The following is a 25061-nucleotide window of genomic DNA, read 5'->3' as shown; positions in this document are numbered from 1 at the left end:
GTAGGAAGCTGAAAATTAGCAGCGTCGTAGGAGGGAACGATGGAGGTATTAGATAAATTGCATTCATTATATTCTTACAGTATTTTTCACTTTATTTGTAAAATCTTGTATCATAAAGTCAATGAAGGCTATTCTGTACTTGATAAAGTTATTTGCCAGACGTAGTCACGTAGGAAAGGATGAATGCAAATCCATTTGTTTCTCATGTTGATTAATCATCCTCCTGAGAATCGTTACCGCCCTTTTCCGCATCTTCACCTTCTTCGCCCCCACTGAAGTCACCCATTCCCTCAACTTCTTCTTCATCGTCATCACCTGCCACCTCTGCGTTTTCGAGTTCAGCACGTTCCATTTGTCTTGCCAACTCTGCTTCATCAGTTGCTGTCACGACTTTGGGCTGAAAATATGGTACAACAATTGTCAAGATCTACTTGTTGGAACTTTCAATGATTTGGTTATTTATTGTTGAAGGTAATAGAGCCAAATATTCTTAGACTTTGTCATGTATCGATACAACAGTGGTACGATTTATTTGAAATTGAATTTCTTCAAACTCACTATCTCCAATAAGCTTATAATTGAAAACTCACAGCCATTTGAATGTCGAATACACCTCCGAGGGATATAATTTTTTCCTTAATCACCTCGATGGCATCATTCAATGCCTTTAAACCGTCTTGTTTCTCAGGTGTTGAGGTTGTCATGACTGGAATGTAAGAAAATTAATATTGAATCGCCTAATGATATAAGGAGAATATTTGACGATATTTGAAGTAGCAATAATTCAGTATCTGTTCATCAAATCGGGTTGATTAATACTTGTAAGCATACATTCCATGCTTCGATTATTCAAAGTATTAACAGAAAATTCGAAATAAATTTCCATAATTCATTTGTATTCTTTACCTGAAGAAGTACAATTTTATAAAGAAGTTTTTCTGATTTTCAAACTTGCAATCAGTAAAAATCTTATTGCACTTCATTTTACTGCCAGTGTAAAATGATTTAATATGTTACTGGTTAACGATCATAATAATCAGATACGTACCATACAACGGAGGGGCTATTAGATTAATTTTTATGGGCAACTCTTCTGTCGTCAGAGCCAAGCCAGCTTTTAATGCAGTTTTGACAGCATCTATGCCTTCATAACCGTAGCAAGCAACTTCAACATCAGCACGAATCTTGACAGCTTGAGATGTGAGTTTCCGCTTGATATTGTTCAACAATACTTCTTTGGTGTGATCATCCAAGCCACACTCAGCCAAGATGGAAGGGTCCCTGAAATACACATTTTTTATTCACAGTCTTCAGTATTTCATTTTTTAATGCAATTTCCTCAAATTCGAAAAATAGTAACTGCAATCAAAGACGAGACTTACAATACTGATTGTTTGAAAAAATCGTAGGCTGACGCTTTCTGTTTTTTATATTTTTCTTCAAAGTACCAAGCTGTCTTCTGGTATAATTCCTCCAGTTGTTCGTCGCTATCGTAATTCAATAGCTCGGCAACATGTCGTAGAATCGAATTTACTGCCTTAGCTTTGGCAAATCGTTCCGTACATTTTTCTACATCTTCAGCAGATACTCGCCGCTTACTCAAGTCAATGTACCCTTGAAAAGAGGATCAAAATTAAAATTGATTACACGAAGAATCAGAATGGGTAAGCACATTGAATTTTCTACTTGAATGTATTGTTTAAGGTGTACCCTAAACTTCGGTGAGATTATGAATAATTCTGAGATTCTATAAGGTTTTTTGAACATAGTAATCACTGAAAGATGCCGAACTGGCATTATGAGTATGGATTGGTATCAATTACAATCAGTCATAAATTATAAATACCTTTATCTTTGTCAACTCTGATGACAACAACAGGTTCCGTTTTACCAACTCTGATGAGTTTATTAATGGAACGAATACGTCGCCTTGACAATTCAGAAAGAAGAATCATGCCTTCGATATTGTTATACTCCAATAAGTGAACATAGGCTCCCATTTCAGCTATGCTACGTACATTGACCATAACCACATCTTCAACTTCAGGATATTTCTCCTTGTAAAACCGACAGGACAACACCATATTGGCTGGAAGAGAAGAATTAAATTTTTTTATCACAGAATGTAGCAGCAATAATTCTTTCAAAAAAATTGGTGGCTAGACATTTTACGGAAAGTTGTCATATACAACACGAACACGGTAAGGTGAGGTTATATTAACATCACGCAAACATTCCACATGAAATGGGTGAGAGACGTAATATGGAAGCGGTTCGCCAAATTTAAAGGTTATCTTTTAGGTTAGCCGTACGAAATATGTATTATCTATATAAATACTAATCTGAGATTACCTAGATTTTATCGAGCCTATAAAAATAAAAGTAGGATTAACTAAGCCGTGGAAATTCACTCGAAACTGTAAGGTCTATTCAAATATGCTTATAATCCATGTGGAATCGGGAGCTTGCAACAGAAGGGCTATAGACAGGCTGATGAAAGTGGCAAACAGCAACTCTCAACCAAAGCAAACACTGAGCTCTGTGCTCTCAACCTGTAGGGTAAAAAATTTCAGTAACCCCAATCGCAAATTTTTTTTTCGTGTGAAATCTGATTCGGTAGTATACTTTCTACCGTGAACATTAGATAATAATTGTGTCTATATGCATAGTGAAAATCTCTCTTTTCGTTATGTTTAATACGAATGAAAAAATCGAAATTTTGGGACATTTAAATCGAGCGTGGGTCGCGCGTTTCACGAACGAAAGGCTAATCTTCCATTTAATGCTGTTCTTTGATTGGTCCAGCGGCGTTTATCATATGTTGAGCGTATTCTGAAATTGCTGAGGCCTGATTCTGTTTTTCTTTTCAACGGCAAAGAGAAGATTCTCGAAAATTTTCGATTAAAAAAAAAATATACCAATATTTTTAAATTGTAACTTATATACCTTTTTCATTTTATCCTAACTAATCCTCGACGTCTACTAAAAACATTGAGCTTCCATGCAAATTTGAAGTGTAAAAATTTTGAAACTTACAAAAATTAATGTGTTGAAAAAAAAAAAAAAAAACTAGCAATTGCGGTCGCAGGTCACAAAATTATTAATCGAGGATTCTGCCTCCATCAATATCGTCATCCGATTGCACGTATGATGATGTCGATGTTTTGATAAAGAAAGTTGTCGATCCTTGTCTGATGGCGAATTTCTCTTAACATTATCAAAAAATACATTACATACATTAACAAAAATTCCCATCACCTTCCGTTCGTGGTTTTCAAATCTACGACTGCCGCTGCGAAATGCAAAATCTGATTGTCTTGTGCGCAACTGCCGTGCGCAGCGTAGACAGACCGGTCAAAAAGGCGAGCAAGCGTCGCGCAGCGCTCTAAGATTTCTAATCTAGGCAGCGCTCATTCGGGTCCAGTCAGTGTTCGCGGGCAGTCGCCAGCAATTGCGTCGGAAGAGCAAAGTTTGCTGCGATTCAAATAGCTCGAAGAGAGCTGCGCACTTCAGTGTTCAGAATCCAAATCGCAGTGTTATAATAATCAGTGCATATTTCTAGTAATTTACACTCTGTAATTACTACGCAACATGCTGAAAAGTGACTCAGAGAATCAAAGTGTTAGTAACAACAAAACAGCCTGCAATCGTTGAAGGTGAGTTACATTTGTCGCATTTAAACATTGTACGTGTAACTTGAAATTGCCTCAGCTGCAGGGTGTTGTGTTTTGTTTTTTTGACTGTACATTTTTGGTAACTATTCGATGTTGACTGTTGAAAAAACTTTCAATATGAAATCAGCAATTTGAAGTTGGGTACATATTACGAATTATTCATGTAGATTCTAACGGTCACCGGCTGCGCCGATACCGAATTTACGAAACTGTCAGCGAGTTAAACAGTCAGTAGAGATTGGTTTTTCCACAGTAATCTCGATCATTCTTCAGAATAATCTAACTTGCGCATTACTTTTTTTATTGCAATCAGGAGATAGATAGTATAGTGAATTGGGTTGATAAAATGGACCTTGCGCGAGGCATGACCTTCGATTGAATCATTGTTTCTGATTTCTGAAGGATGCATTGTTTACATATAGTGTTTTATCTGATTACAGAAATAAGCTGCAGCAAGACTAATCGAGGTTCGCGATTATTTGAATTGCGGCCAGCAATAAACATCGAAAAATAAAACGCAACTTCTGACCAGGCCTCAGTACTGCTGAAAAATAAAAAACAGGTACATGATCAAGATGATTTTCAATTACACTATTACGCTAAATTCACTCCAAGAAAGTTGACCTTTTTAGTTGAAATTCAATATTATTCACTCATTAATTACGTTTCGTAAAAATGATAGTAAATTTTCAATGCTTTCCATTATTGATTTTGTGGTTCATGTATCGGTGCATCAAAAATTACTGAATTTTATGGAAAAAAATTGTTTGAAATGGACACTTTCTAATGAAACGAAATCTGACCAAAGTATGTTGCATGAATATTATTCTGTTATATTCTTATTGCAGTGTTAAAAGTGCGTCACTTCACGATTCAACCTGAGATCTACCAGAACTACTGCATTTAAGGTGTGGAGCAGCCCGGAGGAGGTGAAAATTAGTGAGTTTGCATGTGTTTAGGTTACGGGTATTTCCCTGGTATTCCCTGTCACGTGGCGTGGCGGTAACAATAATATTACATCAATCTTCGATTTCTTAGCTGCATGAGTAGGCTCATTCGCAATCGCAACGGTGCATGACTTTCAGTTGAATCGAGTTTTTCTGCACTTTGATTTACTGTAGCTTACTTAAAGGTAGTAATTTTGCACGTTGCTAAATGTGGAATGAGCATCGCGACAGGTAACCATCACTCATTCGCAAATCACAAGATCGAATCGTGTTTCGCTCCTGATGTAATAATCTAGAGTTGAATTGAACAATTATGTCGTTTAAGTGGTGGTTTCACCTGAGGTCTGAATGTATTCAGTTATTCACACTGTTGTTGAATCGATGAATCTACAAAGTCTAGCATAAAGTAACGTAATGAAATTTCATCTTATATTATGAATCATTTTCAATTTTTTTAACAAGCAACAAGTATCTGCAGTCAACTGTAAGCTTAGCTCGTTTAGAAAAATGCTGATTGGCATACAGGATGTTTTTTAAATCCATTTTACAAAAGGTTGGTGTACCGATAGTCAGCCAGTATTTTATAAAATAATGCATACAATATTAGGGTGGACGTGATATAACTGCGATACTGTATTTTGAGAAGGCGGACTATGGTACAAAAACATTTTGATCCCTACAGGTTATAAACGAAAAAGTAAGTGACAGTGACCACGGCGCGAATGAGGAAGAGTGATGTGTGTTGGAAAAAATGGAGAATCGTTTAGATCGAATATAGGTAACCGGGGAGGTAGGTGGTCGTTTTGGGATTCGTCGCGGGATTTGATGTGGATGTGCGTGTGAATTTTGTTTTACGATTTCCGTTGGGTGGTTCTGTTGGGAATCAGGCGAGGGTAGGAAGGTCGCGATGTACCGTGATGTTACTAACTTTTGTAATCCACAGCGTCAAATTATCACAGAGATTTTTCTCCTCAAACACTTGAAAGACTCTGTGTACGAGTCTAGGTCATTTATCACTATTTGAATATTAAGGAGGTTGAATTTTCCATTTATTGTCGCTGCAATTATTTACCAGCTATTATTCAATTCAATTAATCAGTCATTATCCATCATTATTTCATTCAATTAATCTCTGTGATAGTCTGAATGGGCAAAACTCATCTCTGGACTATCTATCGCGTTCCGTGGTACGCTAGATAGGGAGAGATGCTGAGCTCGAAGACTTCGCGTCGAAGAGGACCGCCGACCGTCACGCCACACAATAATGCATGCTTTCCAACCTCCCTCCCGGACTTGATTCGTATCTGAGAACAACAATCCGCATCGCAGTGTATCTGATTTGAAAACACTTAGATGTGGATTGGGTTTCTACAGTGTTTTTACGACAAGTCCTAAATACTAGAAACTTTTTGACAATTCATTCGATTGCGCCTTTTTGTGCGCCGAATAATCTCTGAAACCGGACGCGCTTTTAGTGAGACAATTGATGATGCGAATCGATTGCTCGTGCCTTTTGCGCATCGATTTCGCTAATAGTACGTGGGAAAGTGAAGCAATCTTGATATGCTTAGCTTTCAGCTGTTGAGTCAATTTAGTTGTAAACAAACAAGTTTTAAAGTTTGACTGCGCCTTTTGCGCGTCTACTTGATACCTTGTGGTTATGAGAGAAAGCGCGGCATAAGTAAGCCGGTGCTCAACGCGCGGGGATAAAAATCGCAGAGTGTATACTGATAGCGCGAAGAACCTTGGCCTAAGTATTTATGAAATATTTATGAGGCATACAAAATTATTTGTTTTTTCACCATGGTATTACTTTTTCTTCCAGGGCAACAAAGCAATTTTTTTTACAAGTACACTGATACCTATAAATTCCAGCCGAACAAAATATTCACTTCAATAACTCTTAGAGGGAAATAGACATCGATTACAAAAATTTGCAATTTGTTGTTATTATTAAAAATAATCGAGTCAAATTTTGTTGCCGCGAATATCATGTTTGGACTCAACATAGATTTTATCAGTGTACTTGTAACAACTTTCTCTGTTTCAGCTAATCAAATCTTTCCTCTGTTTCAGCTTATTAAACCTTTTGTATGTGTCGGCTAATCAAACCTTTCCTCTGTTTCAGCTAATTAAACTTTTGGTCTGTTTCGGCTAATCAAGCTTTTCCTCTGTTTCAGCTAATTAAACTTTTTGTCTGTTTCAGCCAATTGAACCTTTTGTCTGTTTCAGCTAATCAAACCTTTTATCTGTTACAGCTAATCAAACTTTTCCTATGTTCCCGCTAATTTAACCTTTGTCTGTTTCAGCTAATCAAACTTTTCCTCTGTTTCAGCTAATTAAACCTTTTATCTGTTTCAGCTAATTAAACCTTCTATCTGTTTTAGCTAATCAAAGCTTTCATCTGTTTTAGCTAATCAAAGCTTTCATCTGTTTTAGCTAATCAAAGCTTTCATCTGTTTCAGCTAATTAAACCTTTTATCTGTTACAGCTAATCAAACTTTTCCTCTGTTCCAGCTAATTAAACCTTTGTTTGTTTCAGCTAATCAAACTTTTCCTCTGTTTCAGCTAATGAAACCTTTTGTCTGTTTCAGCTAATTAAACCTTCTATCTGTTTTAGCTAATCAAAGCTTTCATCTGTTTCAGCTAATCAAACCTTTTATCTGTTACAGCTTATCAAACTTTTCCTCTGTTTCAGCTAATCAAATCTTTTGTCTGTTTCAGCTAATTAAACCTTCTATCTTTTTCAGCTAATCAAACCTTTCATCTGTTTCAGCTAATCAAACCTTTCATCTGTTTCAGCTAATCAAACCTTTTATCTGTTACAGCTAATTGAACCTTTGTTTCAGCTAATCAAACTTTTTCTCTGTTTCAGTTAATTAAACCTGTTGTATGTTACAGCTAATCAAACCCTTCCTCTGTTTCAGCTAATTAACCGTTTTTTCTGTGTCACCTAGTTAAACATTTCTTCTGTTTCAAGCTAATGAAAACCTTTTGTCTATTTCAGCTAATCAAGCTTTACCTCTGTTTCAGCTAATCAATTTCACATTTTATCACCAATCATAATTCTTTGTTATGCAAGCTAATTTCATTTTTGTCTATTTCAATATTAGTTATATTCTCATTTGTTCCGTGTCACTGAGTTCAATTGGCTCCACTATAAAGTCAACATTCAATTGTTTAGGTCTGGTTTAGGTATATTGGCTGTAAACTTGTATTGAAATTATCTCATACGTGTATAGTTTATTAGTATGTAGGTAGTATAACTGTATATTAGTATACACTAACATTTAGAATATCATTGATTACTACGTGAAAATTAAATGCCAACGACTTAAACTAATAATCAAAGCATTTTTCTGTCATCAATTGTCTCAATTTTAAGTGTCAAATCGTAATATTTGACAGCTATTTGGTTGCCGCATTTTGGAGAGCAAAAAATTAATATGAAACTGTCTAGTTGAGTCAGTTACATTTTTCGTTTTCACGGTGTAGAATTTGTGAAATATTGTTCTATTTGCAAATTCTGGGCTCAGTTGTTTGTCATCGATTTTATTGATAATCCTTCATGAATTTTTCGCTTTTGAATTGTAGAATTCTGAAGATCTTATGTTTTGTGATGATTGGGAGTCTTATTCCTCCTTTTCTCCTCTCATTACTTGGATTGCATACAAAAATAAATTTACCTATGTCGTTGAGATCAATTTTACGTATCTTCTTCGTGGAATAGGCCTATTGGGGATACCACGTTTAAAAAAAAACGCACTGAATGCTCTACCCCTCGTGGTGGTGTGGAAACGAGCTATCATGATATTGATATGAAATTTTAACAGATGTATTATTATAGTAATAGTTGTCTTCATCTTCTTATGTATATACACAAGATTGAAAGAGATTTCAATGGAATTATATTATTACAATTTATTGTTACAATTGTTATGTAGATCTTAAACTCTTTTGAGTAACTGTACTTTTTTAGAATAATCATCTTTTATATTATGTCAACGAAATGCTGTTTTATTTCAAATATAAATCACTCAACGGTTGACCATAAATCTAATTAAAACCTTAAATATGTATTCATATTTACTATTGCAACTGACGGTGGTCAGAGCATATTTTGAATCTGCAGGGCTGCGCGCAAACGGGAATATGAAGATAGCTAATCAAACGCGGTATGATTCCCTTTATGTCTGGATTTCAGTTCTCGACCAATAGAAATGTCAATAACATTTGTGATTCTACTATTATCGGCATTCCTATTGGTCAAGACTCTGTATCGTGAAAATTCAGCTTATGCGGTTATGCTCACATTCTATGTGTACTGGATTAGGTTAGGTTAAGTGAAGTTTGAATTCTGGGCGGTTTCAGACATAGGCTTGGAGAGCGCGATCCCAAGATAAAGGACTCCGAAAAGTGTTCACTAGAGTTAGACAAAGAGGGAACGAGGTGGAGGTCAAAAAACATCAAATTCGCGCTAGGTTTTTTGAACGAAGGAGAAGAAAAGTGAAATTCATAGCTACAAAGTTTTTGTTTCAATCCAGTTACAGTTTATTCAATATGCCTTAATTCTTGTATAATTGTTCGGGAGTCTATAGGGTCTATAGGTATGTATATCTTCAGTCAACGAATCCTGTCATAGCGCATGCGTTACTTTATTGGGCGTTGATCGTGCAGGTTGAAATTGAAATAAAAACTCTAGTTAGCTGTACCGATTCTGCGCATGCGTACCTGGAGTTAAATAGCAATTATACCTTAGATCGGAGCTCTACAGAACTTACAATCATTTATGGCACGCGAAGCTCTGTAGTAAGGGAATAGGAGTGCCCAGACCTGTCTATTGGAAAATGTCTTCATGACGTAAGAGCCTGGTTTTCGGCTCCATTTTAACACTACGTAACCTAACTTTTTGAATTGAATGGAGGCAAACTGTAAGTCTTTGGGTTTCCAAGTACTCATGTCACATAAATTAATGGAATCTAATCAATGATATACCTGTTCCACCATCTAAGCGCGAAAAAACACGGTCAACGGTCAGCTAACAGCCTGGTTGTATCAGTTTGATTTTTTTCCACCAGATGACGCATTGCAAAATCAGATTCCCAACAAGACCATGATACACATCTAACGTGTACAGGGAGGTTGCGCGAAAGTATCTTTGTCATGCATTGTAAACCGGCCTTTATCCTCCTCAGGGTTCATAGTTCAGCAGCTTTAGCATTATAGCGCTGCACTCGACGAATTGTAAAACAACCAAAAAACAAGGTTTGTGGTTCACATTATAGAACTACTTATCTCGAATGACAATCATTTTCGTGGTCTATTATCGGAAGACTCGCGATGGATTATGCAGGTTAGAAAACGGCGAAAAATGTCAACATGAACCGTCTCAGTGTAAATTAGTAACGAATCTGATATAACAGCTCGGAAAAAACTTAGAGACAACTCACGGAAATCTATTAAAAATTTTCTTTTCCCATTTAAAACTCCGGGAATATCGCAAATGCCTCTTGTCGCAAGAAATTGTCCGCACATACCCAAGCATGGGGATCTGTCAGTCCTCGAATCGTTGGCCACACAAAAGGAGAAATTCTTCAAGTGTAACGATTGTGATAATGACGGGCCAAATTTGTGGTTCTGTCTGTTCCCCGATTGCAAGTGGATCGGTTGTTCGACGACCCATTTAGACCACAGTACGATCCATAATAAAAAATTTCCAAGTCACTGCGCCCATATGAACTTGTCAACCGAGAGGATATGGTGTTACTATTGCGAGCACGAGGTCATAGCAATGCACATACCGTCTCCTCTGCAGTCCCCAAATCTGAGAGAGCCAAAATCAAGCGGTAACAAATTCTCTGGAGATGCCTCTGCCGGTGTGACATTGAAATCGGATAACTCTGAGCTGCAACAGTCCTTAATGAACAAATTTGGCAGGCCTGGAGCAAACAGGATAGACTGGGAAAAGGGTGTTCTCACTTATGAAAAATCTGGCGATTCTCCGGACAGCACGGACTCCGATGACAGCAAAGACCTCACAGGAAAACCAAAGGGCCTTGTCGGCCTGCAGAACATTGGCAACACGTGTTACATGAATGCCGCGCTCCAGGCCTTGTCCAATGTTCCGCCGTTGACTCAATTTTTTTTGGAATGTGGTCTGATTGTCAACTGCATACTCAAAGATCGCAAGCCCGGGCTGAGCCTGAGCTACCTTAATCTGATTAGTGAAATGTGGAACCAAAAGACACGAGGATATGTTGTTCCTCATGGTATTTTATATTGGATAAGAACAGTTCATCCGATGTTCAGAGGCTACCATCAACACGATACACAGGAATTCTTAAGGTGCTTTATGGACCAGCTGCACGAAGAACTAAAAGAACACATAGAGGATGACAGAGATCATTTATTGAGACTAAAAGGGTTTGGAGAACATTCTTCCGACGAAGAAGACACAGAGATTGATGGAACTGGTTTGTAACAATTTCTATATGCTATTCATTACAGAGTAGTGACAAATTAGCTGAAAGTAAATTCTCAGTGATTGCAATTGGGAAACCCTTACAATATCAGTCAGCTCTGCATTGTTAGATTACTTATGCTCTTACTGAAAGTTGAGTACCTTTAACGCCTATCATAATTTCTAATATACGATCAAATATTATTTCAAATTTCTCATTTTTCATTCAAAATTATAGCCGTAGTTGAAAAAGAAGAAGATTGACTGAAAAATATGTATTTTACTCAATAAGGAATTTTATTCTTGAGTGTTCCTAGGTTTTCCTATGTTTCGCATCCGTTGCTACTCTGTATCATTATTATTTCAACTTTAAGAAATAAATAAATACTTATGCAAGTAAATGTCAAAAAATAAATATTCCAAAGGAATATATACCTATAAAATTAATTTCAATGTAATTCAAAACTCTTCCATAATATGACGAATGACTATGAACCTAATGTGAAATAAGAGACATTTTTAATTTAATTTTCACTCCGCTTACAAATATGTATTGACCGATAGTAGTAATTTATTCACATATGTGTTCTCAATCTGGTACAGGTTCTAGTCAATCTGATGCTGAATACGAAACATGTGACTCTGGTGTCAGTGAGCAAAGCTCGTTGAGTGACGAGGGAGAACGCGGGACCAAAAGGCGATACTACAGGTTGTCCCAGTCGGAGAAATTGAGAAGCAAGTTCAGCAGTAGCAGGAGTATGAAGAAGTCGATTGCTGATGATTCCTTCTCTCAAAATCAAAGGTCGACCCCTAGCTCACCGACCAAACATCGTAACAAGAAACCAATGAAAACTAGAAGTATTATTAGCGACATATTCGACGGAAAACTTCTTAGTAATGTACAGTGCTTAACTTGTGACAGAGTTTCCAGAAGGGTGGAAACTTTTCAAGACCTCTCTCTGCCCATACCTAGCAGAGATCACATCGATATGTTGCATCAAGGATCGCTTACTCCACAAAAGGCTGGACCTTGCTCTGACGTAGTTTATGTAACCAATCAGTCGGGTTGGGTTTCCTGGTTCTGGCAATGGATGCGTTCCTGGTTTTGGGGGCCGGTTGTTAGCCTCCATGATTGCTTATCTGCATTTTTCAGTGCCGACGAATTAAAGGGTGATAATATGTACAGCTGTGAAAAGTGCAATAAACTTCGTAACGGTATAAAATTCTCAAAGGTCTTGGAACTTCCTGAGGTTCTCTGTATTCATTTGAAAAGATTTCGGCACGAATTAATGTTTAGCTCAAAGATTGCCAATTACGTCTCGTTTCCGTTGGATGGTTTAGATATGAGACCATATATGCACAAGGAATGCGTGTCAAAAGTCACTACCTACGATTTGATATCTGTAATTTGTCATCACGGAACTGCCGGAGGTGGTCATTACACATGCTACGCTTTGAATACCGTTGTAAATCAATGGTTTGAATTTGACGATCAATGCGTTACTCAAGTCTTGCCGGAGACAGTAAAAAATTGTGAGGCTTATGTGTTGTTTTATAAAAAATCATCGCCTGAAATGAATCAGTTTAGAGAAAAAACTGTAGAATTGATAGGGGCATCAGCCCTGGAGCTGTCTCATTTGAATTTTTTCGTATCTCGTCAATGGATAAACAGGTTCAATACATTCTCGGAACCAGGACCCATAGATAATTCTGATTTCCTGTGTGCTCACGGAGGAGTAATTCCTGCAAGAGCACAATTTGTCGAGAAAATCTGTACGCCAATCCCACAAGATGTGTGGGAATATCTCTACGACAAGTGAGTATTCGCCCCCTCCTGGCTATGTGTGAAATGTACACTGATAATTTCTGATACAGATCAAAAAAATTCATTGTGTTTTCTTTACAGATTTGGTGGTGGGCCAGCCTGCACGCATCTTTACGAGTGCCCGATTTGTGAGGAGAAACATGAATCATTGCAAAAACGGATGCGGTATGAAATGGAGGTGTTTCAACGATTAAATCATGGAGTCGATAACCCACCAGCAATATATGCATTAGCCATGGCCTGGTTACGCCAATGGCAAAGCTTTGTTAGGGGAAAAGAGACACAGCCGCCAGGACCCATTGACAACACCTCCATTATCATAAATAAAAATGGTCAAAACCTCTTGAAAGCTGGTAAGATTTCTAATTAATGATTTTCCAAAATCAAATTGATTCTACGTCTCCCTCAATTTTTGCATATAATGTACAGACTGCAGATTATGTTTACTGTATTGATCTAAAATACTTTAATATGAAAAGAAATTACCCTTATTACAACTATGCTGTTGAAACATGGAATCCATCAATATTGAATGTTTTGTCTTATGCAAACCGCCTGAAATCAAACTTGAGTATGTGGTTATAGAGCTAAAATTATTCTTTAATCCGTAACAGGTTCAGACTACGCTCAGATATCAGAAGAACTCTGGCAATTCTTCTTAAATACTTATGGCGGTGGTCCTGAATTAATGTTGCACTCGTGTCAACGGCCAGTACCGACACAATCAAATGCCTCCCAACATTCCTCCTCTAATCCAAACTTGATCGACCAAAATTCCAAAGCCAATCGACAAGATGTCAAGACAATTAAAGTGAGTACGACCAGAAGTTCGGAAGTTGTGGCACTCCAAGGAAATGCCGGAGATTGTTTGATGGCCGAGTCTGATACCCATCAAATGCAAGGTGACGCAAATTTTTAAAAATTTAGTGAAAGATTTCCAGAATTATTGTTTTCCAATAAATTGTGAAATTAGAAATATTTTTCATACGAGTGATTGTTCAAAAATACAGTCAGTATAATAAACACCAACCAACAAACGTTACTTATTTATCTATTTCATTAAAGATATATTGTACAGCAAATTTCTTTGAAATCAAAGTATTCTATTGAACTGCAGATTCAATTGTTTTATTCTTATTTAAACGAAATACTTGAATGTGATTTTCTCAGATTTCGTTTTTAAATTTCCTTTTAGATTTAATATTATTTTATGTTTCCAAAATCTGGAAACTATTCACCAAGCATTACCAATGATACTAAGTACACAAAACGTTAGTAAATAAATAATAAAAACAATCAATGAAAAATTGTAGTTACAATGTATATATACTTTAATTTAAGAGTACCACACTTCAATCGCTACACGAGTGTAATATGTTGATGATGAAAATAAATCATATTTTTTGTTCTGCTCGAAAATAAGCTAATTACCAAAATGTGTAATATTGTTATACGTACAGAGGTACAGGCTGTTACGGCTATAAGTATTTTCACTGTACCTCATCTGTCATTGATTGCCTGTAGTAAAAATCTACATTTGATCAATTTATGTTTTTCTTTCTATTCCACATGTATCTAACTCATGAAGAACAGCAAATTTTTCAAAAAACGCAAAGTCATTCCTGGTTTGTCTGAAGTTCTGAATGAATTTTTATTGAAAATAAAATCATAATTATGCCTCGACGACGTCTCGAGACGCAAGTGATAATCAGTAAGGCTGATCAATGGAGGGAAGACATTTTATAAGAAGAAAAAAGATGGAGCTGACATCAGCCGATTTTCAAAATTCGTAGAAATGTTATGTTTTACTTAAATTTAAAGCTCCTTCTCATATTTTTCCAAAACCGAAGTTTCGTAATCGTAAGTAGAAAGTGTCAGAAATTTTAGTCTAATGTATCTTGCAAAATTTTATTTGACTCTGTGTAGTAAATAAATTATTGTTATCTCGAGAATACGAATATTAATTAATAAATACAATCAATAATAATAGGGTTATGAAGTGCTAAATTTACAACAAGAAAAAATGTATTATATGAACTAAACAATTGTTGTCGTACAAATTAATTTATCCACTTACACCAGTAACATAGAATTTGAAAAATCACTATGCATCGTGACCGTGTGACATTTTTATTTAAAACGATTCTGAATGGTTATTGATTATTATGTTACTATTGTTCTTGTTGTTGTTGTTATTATTATTATAAATAGATATTGTATGTAATTAATAAATAGCGATGTGGTATTTTTTAAATATATATACGTTAAGTAGTGGGGTGGTTGGGATCTCACTATTACGACATATTAAGATTGTAAATTTCTTATTAATTAATAATAAAAATTATAAATCACTTGTACCATATACAAAATAAATTATGAAGTTGGTTATATATTTATTCAAATACTTTTTAGATACTTCAATGTCTTGAGATTTAACTACATGAACAGAAATCATCTCCCTCGACAATAAAATCTTGCATCCAATTCGGGAAAAAAGAGTTCACTCAGACGTCACTGACTTTACGTGTTTGTGAAACTGGTTAAAAAATGATTAAAAAACTGAATTGTACACGTACTCTTGGCAAAAGTAGAATCGTGCTCAATTCGATTTTGAAGTTTTTTTTTCATTCTTTGCCTTCTACCTCTTAAAATGGGAAAGTGAGAGTAGATTTGGAGGCTTTCGATTTCTAAGTTAAAGTGAGCTAGGAGCTGAAGTTTTAACTGAAAATGAGCTGGGAAATTTTCACACAATAATATATCTAACGCTAATTTTCTCATGTTGTATATCATTTGATGTAATGAGATCAATTAAATCCCGTTTAAAAATTCTTTACATATTACCCTGCGTGATTAGATTTTTTTTAAACGAATGAATTTGAACAGGAAACTTGTTGAAACCTACATAATTATATAATGATCTGTAGTTTGCGGAGCAATTATATCGTACATATGTTATCTTCACTACGCCAAAAGAGCTTCAACGCGTGACGTAATTAATACAATTCTCAAAGAAGCAACTTTATATAATACGGACGTATATAGTGTTGAAATGGAAAAATAATGTCGGCGAGAAATAATCTCGGTTTCGAAGGATCTACGCGATTTCACGATTAGTTAAATCATAGTAAAACCCCACGCTTGCGTTCCTTGATGCAGGCGATCCAGACTTGCGCGAAAGATGCGCAGCATGCGTCTGAAAAGAAGCACATTGATCGAGCCATCAAGGGATGCTGACACTCCGATCCCAATCCCCAAACACCGACAAACCACCCCCAGTCAATGCCGCGGTTCAAACTACGAGATTAAAGACTTCTAACTCGTAATAGAAAACGCAGCTAGCCATGCGGTATCGCACCAGTACATAGCTAGGCGTTAATTTATTAAAATAAACTTTTTTTCAAAGTGCCTATGATAATTCATTTAGTTTAGTGGTATAGAAGTCACGTACAGTCGAGGCTGGAAAAACTATCGTAGACGGTTCAACGTGCTTCGAGTTTTTATTCTTTCCCACAAAAGAAAAACTCTGATAAGTAAGCCACACGTTTAATATTATAATTATATATTTTAATACGGGAATTGTGTGAACAAATTTAACGAAACCATATTCGATTTGCTTTCTCACAACCAATGACAGGAATGTGAACGTCTAAATGTTTCGAATCTTAATATAGTTGCAAGTTTTTCACCTTTCTTATCGTTATAGTGTCGTTTAGAATTTCCATTCGAATTTCGTTGTAGGCAAGATTACATGTAGTAGCATTTACACCTGAAGTAATGCTTGTAGGTCATGTACAATATCGCATATTCATCTTGGACGAATTTCTATCCAAACCTTGATATTATACTAATTTCGAACGACTTTGCATTCCAACAATGTGTCGTGTTCTAAATTCTTTTCCGTACGAATTGCAAGTAAGATTAATTCCTAAACACGATAAACTACAGCTGCAGCGTTCGTTTCTATTACATAGCTTTAAATTTTGTTAAAGCTAGGCGATAAAAAGTGACTCTAAGCCCACGGTGATTTGCCATTCACATTAAGCATTAACAAATTTATGACAAGGTGAAATTACGAATAACGATTTGTTACCGTTTTGGTAAGTGAAGTTTTCGTTACGTAAAGATCATGTCGATCGTAAGTTCAGAAAAGATGCTATCTGTTGCGATATGTAATCATTGATCTTTCGGTGCCGGGACCGACCTATATATAAACAGACGGATTTTTTGAGGGTGAATTCTTCGAGCAACAATAATAATAATAGCCAATAAATGTAGAAATTTATCGAAACGGCGAAACATGAGAGGAAGAAAATTGATTCGAACGAATATTTCTGAAATCTTATGATCACTATATTTAGCTTCAAACGATACTAATCATCTTTCACGGTAAAAGCTTCTCGTACTTTTCCGAGTTATAATTATTGTCGTTTTTATATACTCTGGTATAAATATTATAAAAAATAACTATACAATAAGAATTATACATACATGCAACATACGATAATGGATTTGAAAATAATTAACTCTTTTAAGATGACCGTACCCAAGTAATATCGTAATAATTGTTGAATTCTACAGGAATACTCAAGATACGAGGGGAAAGAAATGGCAAATTTTCGGGGATTTTATATACCACCAATTGGTGCAACCATAAACGTCGCCTGGGAGACTCTGAAGGCGAAATGGCCGGAAAACAGCCCATGCATGGAACTGATACGTGGCACTGGCGGGGGTCAGTCGCAAGGTCAACAAAAGCAATTCGAACAGTTTAACGAGGGTCGTGACAACACTGAAATGACGGCAATGAATGGTGAACATCCTTACGCGGAACAAAGTATCGGCGGGATTGCGGAAGACTCTTTCAGCTACCAGCGCAGCAAGTGAGTTAAAAACAGTAATTTTCTGCTCACATCGATGACTCGATCGTTATTCGCCCATCTGTATTGAAAAATTTTGAATCACCATTATTCAAGTCCATAGGCGAATTCGAATCCATGTAATATCAATATTTCGTAAACATGCTGCGCCTGAATGGTAATTTTTTTAATTTGTCGTATGCAGCGATAAACCGAGAGGCGGAAGTACGAGCAGCGGTGGCTTCAGCGAATATGATGATGGCGGGGAATTCGGGGCTCCTGGAGTCAAAATCAACGAATGGCAGGCAGCTTGGAACATCACAAACGCGATCCAGGTAAGAATATTCCTGAATTTGGTTCTTATTTCTTACACTTATTCAGAAACGAAGTTGGAAAATGCTACAAAATGATAAACAAAAAAAAAAAAAACTATTTGAATCGGATCACATTTAATTGCGTCAATCTCTCGTACAGCTGCGCGATTAACCCTCGCATTGGCGTTGAAAAATCAATAATAATTTGTTAACTTTTTTCGCATCGAATTGTTTTGGTGAATATTTGTATACACAAAAATCGACAGTATCAGATAGAAATGTGCAATTCCAGTATAAGTTAATCGTGGTCCACATTCAGTACAATTAAGGAATGTATGTACGCTCAACAAAACTCTAATCATAATCAACAGAAAATATTTATTGATTTCAATTTTTTTTTTTAACTGTTTGAGGTAAACTGATTATTAGAAATGTAGCAAACCAGTCACTAAAGAAAAAAACAACTCCGATGATTATACATATAAAAACTTATTGTTATTAGGTTGCCTAGGGTTTTTTATTTCTATAATTCTAACGAAACTGGGGCGTGCAGAAAACGAAAAGAACCGTCATTTACGCAATTTCACATTTCATGCAATTACCTCGACACTTGATTTTCTCCGAGAAATGAATGTTCCTATATACTTTCAATACCATGTTGTTCAGCGATTATTTTGAAACCGTAGAAAAATTTGGCATGATTATTAAACAATAAATACTGTATCCAACTTGAAAAAAAAACTCTCACAAACCCTCAAACGCAAAGGTTGATAATAACAATTAAAATACTACCAATTCTTAGGGGATGTTTATCGTGAACCTGCCGTTCGCCGTGCTCCGCGGCGGTTACTGGGCAATAGCCGCGATGATTGGAATCGCCCATATTTGCTGCTACACCGGCAAGATACTGGTGGAATGTCTCTACGAATTGGACCCCGCAACGGGGCAGCGTGTCAGAGTGCGAGATTCGTACGTGGCAATTGCCAAGGAATGCTTTGGTCCTACGTGGGGAGCGAGAGCAGTGAATATAGCTCAGATAATCGAGCTACTGATGACGTGCATCCTTTACGTCGTAGTATGCGGGGATTTGATGATCGGTTCATTTCCCGAGGGAGCAATCGACACCAGAAGTTGGATGATGCTCATCGGTATATTCCTCATTCCGTTGGGATTCCTGAAATCATTGCAGCACGTTTCGGTCCTGAGTTTCTGGTGCACCATGGCCCACTTGCTGATAAACGCGATAATCGTCGGATACTGCATCCTCGAGATCGGCGACTGGGGATGGTCGAAGGTCAAGTGGGACATCGATATGAAGAACTTCCCAATTTCTCTGGGCGTAATAGTCTTCAGCTACACCTCTCAAATATTTCTTCCAACCTTGGAAGGAAACATGATCGACAGATCGAAGTTCGACTGGATGATCAACTGGAGTCACATAGCGGCAGCAGCGTTTAAATCTCTCTTCGGATGGATATGCTTCCTCACGTTTCAGACGGACACGCAACAAGTGATCACCAACAACCTTCACTCCCCAAGTTTCAAAGGTCTGGTCAATTTCTGCCTGGTCATCAAAGCCGTCCTCTCTTATCCTTTGCCGTATTACGCCGCCTGCGAACTCCTCGAGCGTGCATTCTTCAGGGGTCGACCGAAGACACCTTTCCCAACCATCTGGACCGTCGATCGCGAGCTCAAGGTTTGGGGATTGGCCTGGCGCGTGGGCGTCATAGTCTTTACGATTCTGATGGCGATTTTTATCCCGCATTTTGGAATATTGATGGGATTCATCGGGTCCTTTACTGGCACCATGTTGTCGTTCATTTGGCCTTGCTATTTTCATTTGAAGCTGAAAAGAAACTCCATGGAGTGGGGCACGGTCGCTTATGACTGCTTCATCATTTTTCTAGGCATTTTATTCGGCGTTATCGGCGTTTACGATTCCGGGTCGGCTCTCATTGAAGCCTTCGAAATTGGCCTGCCGTTTTAGATATAATTTTAATGCGTAGCTACATAAATTATCTTTTTATTATTATAAGGAGATACCCTTGACTTACACGCACATATTCTAGTCACATTTATAGGCTACGTGAATGTCGATCACGGACAAACATGATATAACGTACATATCGATTATACCGTACTAGATCCAGAAGCAATGTTCTACGGAACCATATCAAAGTGATTTTTGAAACTCACCATTTCATTGATATTAAGTCCTACCTATACCTTGGCTGACCTAATTTACAGCTTCTAGATCTTACGATTAGCTTACCCTTGTACACTTATTAAACATACAGTGATCGTGACAATATTCCAGAACGTATGTACCTATATGTATACATATGTATTATATATGAATTAATGTCTTCCAATGTTAAAACTGTACAAGTATATATATGTTATCCATTGTTGAGTAGGTTTCTGTATTTTATAATAACGATTAGGAAACATAATTTTTACGCACATTTTATAATTACTCATACGAGGTGAGACAAAACAAACCCCTGGTGCATATACATATAGATTGGGTTTTTATTCCGATTCGGTAGTGAAATCCGGCTATGCGGTTCCGTGTTCAAAATTAAGCGTAGGATTTGATATTAGATCAAAGAACAACAATTTTCAACGTCGTATGCAAATTTGAAGTAGTCAATCTGTTTCCTAACGTTGCTTTGCCAATCGAGTTTCGTGCATCTTACATCAAAGTCTATAATACCTGAAATTCAAAGTAGAAGTTTAATGGTAAAGCAAAAATTAAAATATTTCATCTGCAAGTAACAACTTCCCTTAGTTCACCTCGTAACCGAGTAAGAGTAAATAGAGTAGGTGCAGTAAGATATTTATACTCAAGTGATCCAATGTCTTCCAAAGGTTTGAGAAATCAAAGTTAGATTTTATTTACACTGTGAATCGTAACTGTATCAATTATATACTTATAACATTTTTAAACCAACAGGTAATTATTTACTTTCGAATAATCTATATCCATACGGTAAATGCAACAATGTCATATGTTATATTATTCTACTTTCATTGTTATTGTTCTTGTTATTATTAGGTACAATAACGATTCTACTTTTTCTTAACACCGAGGAGTTATTTTAAATATACGATATACACATAGATGTAATATACAGTAGGCTGATCAAGCTAATGATCATACTGACAAAAACCATATAAGAGTTTGTGTCTCTAAATATATGGATATATATATATATATATATATATATATATATATTGACAATTAATCGTAAACCAAGTCTTCCAACGATGTCTTCCAGAATGACGAATAATTGTATATCATACAATATACTTTGTTCATAATAAGAATAATAATAATAATAATAATATTAAAATGAGCCCTGTAAACGTATCTAAAAAGTAGGATGATATAAAAAATGCAATCGTACTTCACTGAGCAATTTCACTACGCGTTTATAAAAAAATACGTTCGCCTGAATACGAAATAAAAATGGGTAGAAAATAAAGCGTTATATAAAATTTTATGGTCGTACAGATATCGCGATAAATATACAACAATTCAAACCGGTGAATGCAAAAACCTGCATAATGAGTGTGATTACAAGATTTTACTAAATTCAATCAAATAAAAAGTAAATAAAATCTTAAAATTTATATCCAATTAGATTAAATGAAAAAATATTTTAAATAATTTGAAAAATCGAAGTCGTGCCATTCTTTCATTCATTTCTAAAATCAAAATTTTAAATCAAATCGAAAACGGAACACAGAATTCTGAATTTTGTGAAATTCAAGAAAAAAAAATGATTTATGTTGCTTTGTTTCTTGTTTCGAATTTGAACCTAAAGTAAAATGTTCCGATGGATTGTGAACCGTGTGTTTTTATAGTTGGAAATTTTTTTTAATACGATTACACTGCGTGATTTAATTCGCTCTCTGGAATATCGATTGGCCAATACTATCGTATCATATACGTATTTAAGTGTAAAATATGATAAGATTTAAAAACTGAGAAAAAGATTATAATGCGAAATGATTATTGATAATGTAACGAAAAAGTTACATTTCAGAGCGTGAGCGATTAGAAAATTAATCGAAAAATTTTATTTATAGATTTTGTTAACGTTCGCAGGTGAGATTTATTGTAGATATCATTCCATGACAGTCTGCCCTCTGGACTCAACGAGCCAAAAAATTGAATAGGTATTTTTTTTACGGCACTACTATTATTTTTCTCTTTCTTTTTACGAATATCTGACCATACCACAGATTCCCGCTGCGTTTTGAAATGAAATTCATAAGTGTTATAGCTACATAGTTGTATAAAAAAAAAATGATGGTGTAAAGGGCTTCCATATTACAAAAAATATACGGATGAAATTTTATTGTGGGGATTTGAACAACTTTATTGATCATATAACGTATACTGTATACAATTATATACACTTTTAGTGTTCAAAGCAACAAACCTAAGTATACAAATTGTATGTGCGTTGATATTAATTTTTAAAACATCGACAATAATGAAAAGTATACAACATACATGATATAGTAAGATGTTAGCTCCTGCTGTTATATAATGTCTTTATCGAAACAGTCAATATGTAATATGTATATGTGCAGTGTATCACGCGCAAATTATCGATACTGGTGTAAATGAGCATTAATATAAGTCTAGATAAATTAATCGCGCATCTATATGTGAAGGAAAAAATTATACAAAATGTATGCGTATGCAGATAATGCTTTACTTTTTAATGTGTTTGATCCTGAAATCATATACAAACATTTGAATTGTACGATGCGATTTATCACAGCTAAATTATAAACCTGAGGTAATTAAAAAACCGTATTGCATGGATTAAACTTTAACATTCAGCATGTTTCTTCGGAATTAAATTATGAGAAGCTACGCAAGTAATAGTTGCTTTGTGTTATAAGGAAATAAATATGGTCAATGAAGCGGTTAAATGATGAACTTAGTCAGCTAGGCAGATAAAAGTTTCATACCTTTCTCCGTACACGGTAAAAACATGGAATTTTTGATTTTAGTCATAACTTAAACGCTACACGAATCACATTACAAGGATTGCTGTGTAACCATTTCAGTGGTAAAGAAAAAAACTTTCACTCGAGCGAGAATAATAAACACCAGATGAAAAAGAAGTCGATATTTTTTCACAGTTAGACACTTACGAATAAACAGTAGGTGAGGTATTTCGTAGAAACTAGTCATGCTCCAGAAACGAGCGATAGTTCTATAAAACACGTTTAAACGGCGAATTATTCAGTTCACCGAATACTCTCAGGATGAAGATACTACAGGTACGTGTCAATGTTTTAAACAAGAAGTAGTTATAATATTACTAAATTATTAAGTTGTATCATACAAATTGCGTTTAAATTAAAAACTCTGCGAAGATTATAAAACGTATTTTTAATATTGTTACAGAATATGATGATATACGTATTGCTGTTATGCTGCAGTTTCGCTGCCTTATCTGTAGTGGAAGGAAGTTCAGGCGATGGTCAAAGAGAGAAAACAGGTATGTGAAATTAGTTGAAAAAATCTCGATGTGTCACAAAGAATTTTCTAATTTTTATACAGTTCTATGATAATTATATGAAGCGAAGAACGTGTAATTGAATTCTAACATCAGGGATGAATGAGCCGTAAAGTGTGAATAAAAATTTGAGAAAAAAATAATCTCTCTATCTATTTAAAAGATCTTGATCGCCTGAAGTTAGCGTTTTTAAGATCAAAAAATTATTATAAATTTTAAGACGAATGAAGTCAACGTTTTTAAGACGCATGAAGTTGGCGTCATTAAGACCGAAAAATTAAGATGCATGAAGTTAGCAGTTTATAGCTGTGTATCCTTGTATGGATTTCTAATACGTCAATGAACGTTAATTAAAACTAATCCGCAATCAGGACTATACCGTTTAAAAATCTTCAGTAAAGTTATTTACGCCAATGAAGGTTGAAATACAAATGAAACAATATCCGTACACTGCAAAAGATATCAATCCGAACAAATTCGAATATCTAGAGGGTTTGTAACTAGAACATTCAAAATGATCAAACTTTTGTGCTGTTGAATCGTGTTCACCATAAAGATCTCCAGAAATCACGTGCGAAAAATTTACAAAATAATTATCTCCAGAGGATGAAACTAGATTTGTAAAAGTGTGATATAACACTTATCAAAAATTACATTTACGCGTTACAACTGCGCTTAATAATAAAATTTACTGAACGTTTTTCCAGAAAATGTATGAGAATCTGGTCAGCGAGTAAAATGAGCCCAAAAATATTAAAATGGGATAAATAAACAACGAAGTTTGAACGATCTGAACATAAAATCGTTCCTCAAATTTTTGATATCGGCTTACGTTATTCGAATCCGCTTAGATCCTTTTTTACTACGAATATAATTGTACGGTATTTTTTTCATTTCAAACCGGTTCAGATTACGGATAAAATCCCAGTTTCAAATACCTCATTACGTATAGATAAAGAGTGATTAGAATGGCAATATGGTATGTAGAATATATAGCCGAAGCGATTTGGCCATATGTGAAGAAATATGGTTGCTGGGTAGATTGATAAATTGAAATAACAATCTGTTAAAAATTATGCTTTATTTTGTTTACAGACATTTCTCGGGTAAAAATCAAAGTATTTCGAGGACCAAATCAAGAAGAGATGGGTAAAAAATTCGCCTCATGGGGATTTTGGGTGAAGCAGCCTAGTGGTAATTAGAAAAAAAGGACCGAAAATTTCAATCAATTCCTCGTAGTATGTTTGAAAGGTGTATTATAGATTGTATTTTTCTTACGATATCTGTTACCATTGGTATTGTTGTACTCCATTGTTTCAAAGTTTTTAAAATATAGAATAGAATTATCAGTTTTAATCATATATATTTATTCTCTAGCCATAAGTGCATGATGACAAGTAATTATAAAGGTTTCCTTTGCAACGCATTTACATGAGGAA

The 25061-nt window shown here is 35.6% G+C and overlaps 3 protein-coding genes and 2 long non-coding RNA genes across 7 annotated transcripts; 4 read left to right on the top strand and 1 right to left on the bottom strand.

The window, feature by feature from the left end:
• Positions 1–71: 71 nt before the first annotated feature.
• Positions 72–2523, bottom strand: LOC124407081 (eukaryotic translation initiation factor 2 subunit 1). Its single transcript, XM_046882900.1, has 6 exons — positions 2353–2523; positions 1847–2089; positions 1383–1614; positions 1049–1281; positions 591–706; positions 72–397 (listed from the first exon to the last, which is right to left on the bottom strand). Exons 2-6 carry the CDS (start codon positions 2082–2084, stop codon positions 212–214), a joined length of 1005 nt encoding a protein of 334 aa, XP_046738856.1. The 5' UTR covers positions 2085–2089; positions 2353–2523; the 3' UTR covers positions 72–211.
• A 7382-nt stretch (positions 2524–9905) lies between these two features.
• LOC124406564 (ubiquitin carboxyl-terminal hydrolase 20) lies at positions 9906–15308 on the top strand. The gene is made up of 4 exons (XM_046881998.1): positions 9906–11094; positions 11685–12897; positions 12988–13259; positions 13521–15308. Exons 1-4 carry the CDS (start codon positions 10125–10127, stop codon positions 13823–13825), a joined length of 2760 nt encoding a protein of 919 aa, XP_046737954.1. The 5' UTR covers positions 9906–10124; the 3' UTR covers positions 13826–15308.
• Positions 15309–16922: 1614 nt separating this feature from the next.
• LOC124406566 (vesicular inhibitory amino acid transporter) lies at positions 16923–20304 on the top strand. Of its 2 annotated transcripts, XM_046882000.1 has the most exons (4): positions 16923–17003; positions 17485–17786; positions 17968–18097; positions 18879–20304. In XM_046882000.1, exons 2-4 carry the CDS (start codon positions 17512–17514, stop codon positions 20061–20063), a joined length of 1590 nt encoding a protein of 529 aa, XP_046737956.1. In that variant the 5' UTR covers positions 16923–17003; positions 17485–17511; the 3' UTR covers positions 20064–20304. The 2 variants fall into 2 exon arrangements, with proteins under 2 accessions (XP_046737956.1, XP_046737955.1); XM_046881999.1 differs by having other exon boundaries at positions 16923–17786.
• Positions 20305–20313: 9 nt separating this feature from the next.
• Positions 20314–20839, top strand: LOC124406569. Its single transcript, XR_006929246.1, has 2 exons — positions 20314–20621; positions 20668–20839. It is a non-coding gene; the product is annotated as an uncharacterized LOC124406569 (long non-coding RNA).
• A 2110-nt stretch (positions 20840–22949) lies between these two features.
• On the top strand, positions 22950–24983 carry LOC124406568. Of its 2 annotated transcripts, none has more exons than XR_006929245.1 (4): positions 22950–23169; positions 23243–23383; positions 23511–23604; positions 24718–24983. It is a non-coding gene; the product is annotated as an uncharacterized LOC124406568 (long non-coding RNA). The 2 variants fall into 2 exon arrangements; XR_006929244.1 differs by having other exon boundaries at positions 23226–23383.
• The last annotated feature ends 78 nt before the right edge of the window (positions 24984–25061 follow it).

The sequence above is a fragment of the Diprion similis genome, chromosome 6 (genome assembly GCF_021155765.1).
Source record: "Diprion similis isolate iyDipSimi1 chromosome 6, iyDipSimi1.1, whole genome shotgun sequence".
NCBI classification, from domain to species: domain Eukaryota; kingdom Metazoa; phylum Arthropoda; class Insecta; order Hymenoptera; family Diprionidae; genus Diprion; species Diprion similis.
The sequence above is the reverse complement of the archived record's forward strand: the minus strand, read 5'-3'. Positions and strand labels throughout refer to the sequence as shown.

What these genes read in the sequence shown, in the direction of transcription:
- LOC124407081 (XM_046882900.1), bottom strand. Translation starts at nt 2,084, where the DNA reads ATGGTGTTGTCCTGTCGGTTTTACAAGGAGAAATATCCTGAAGTTGAA. An exon ending in TTTTTCAAACAATCAGTATT is followed by an intron (nt 1,282 to 1,382) that starts GTAAGTCTCGTC and finishes TGTGTATTTCAG; the next exon opens with GGACCCTTCCATCTTGGCTG. An exon ending in AATAGCCCCTCCGTTGTATG is followed by an intron (nt 707 to 1,048) that starts GTACGTATCTGA and finishes CTTACATTCCAG; the next exon opens with TCATGACAACCTCAACACCT.
- LOC124406564 (XM_046881998.1), top strand. Translation starts at nt 10,125, where the DNA reads ATGCCTCTTGTCGCAAGAAATTGTCCGCACATACCCAAGCATGGGGAT. An exon ending in TGGGAATATCTCTACGACAA is followed by an intron (nt 12,898 to 12,987) that starts GTGAGTATTCGC and finishes TTTTCTTTACAG; the next exon opens with ATTTGGTGGTGGGCCAGCCT. An exon ending in TCAAAACCTCTTGAAAGCTG is followed by an intron (nt 13,260 to 13,520) that starts GTAAGATTTCTA and finishes AATCCGTAACAG; the next exon opens with GTTCAGACTACGCTCAGATA.
- LOC124406566 (XM_046882000.1), top strand. Translation starts at nt 17,512, where the DNA reads ATGGCAAATTTTCGGGGATTTTATATACCACCAATTGGTGCAACCATA. An exon ending in TTCAGCTACCAGCGCAGCAA is followed by an intron (nt 17,787 to 17,967) that starts GTGAGTTAAAAA and finishes TGTCGTATGCAG; the next exon opens with CGATAAACCGAGAGGCGGAA. An exon ending in ACATCACAAACGCGATCCAG is followed by an intron (nt 18,098 to 18,878) that starts GTAAGAATATTC and finishes ACCAATTCTTAG; the next exon opens with GGGATGTTTATCGTGAACCT.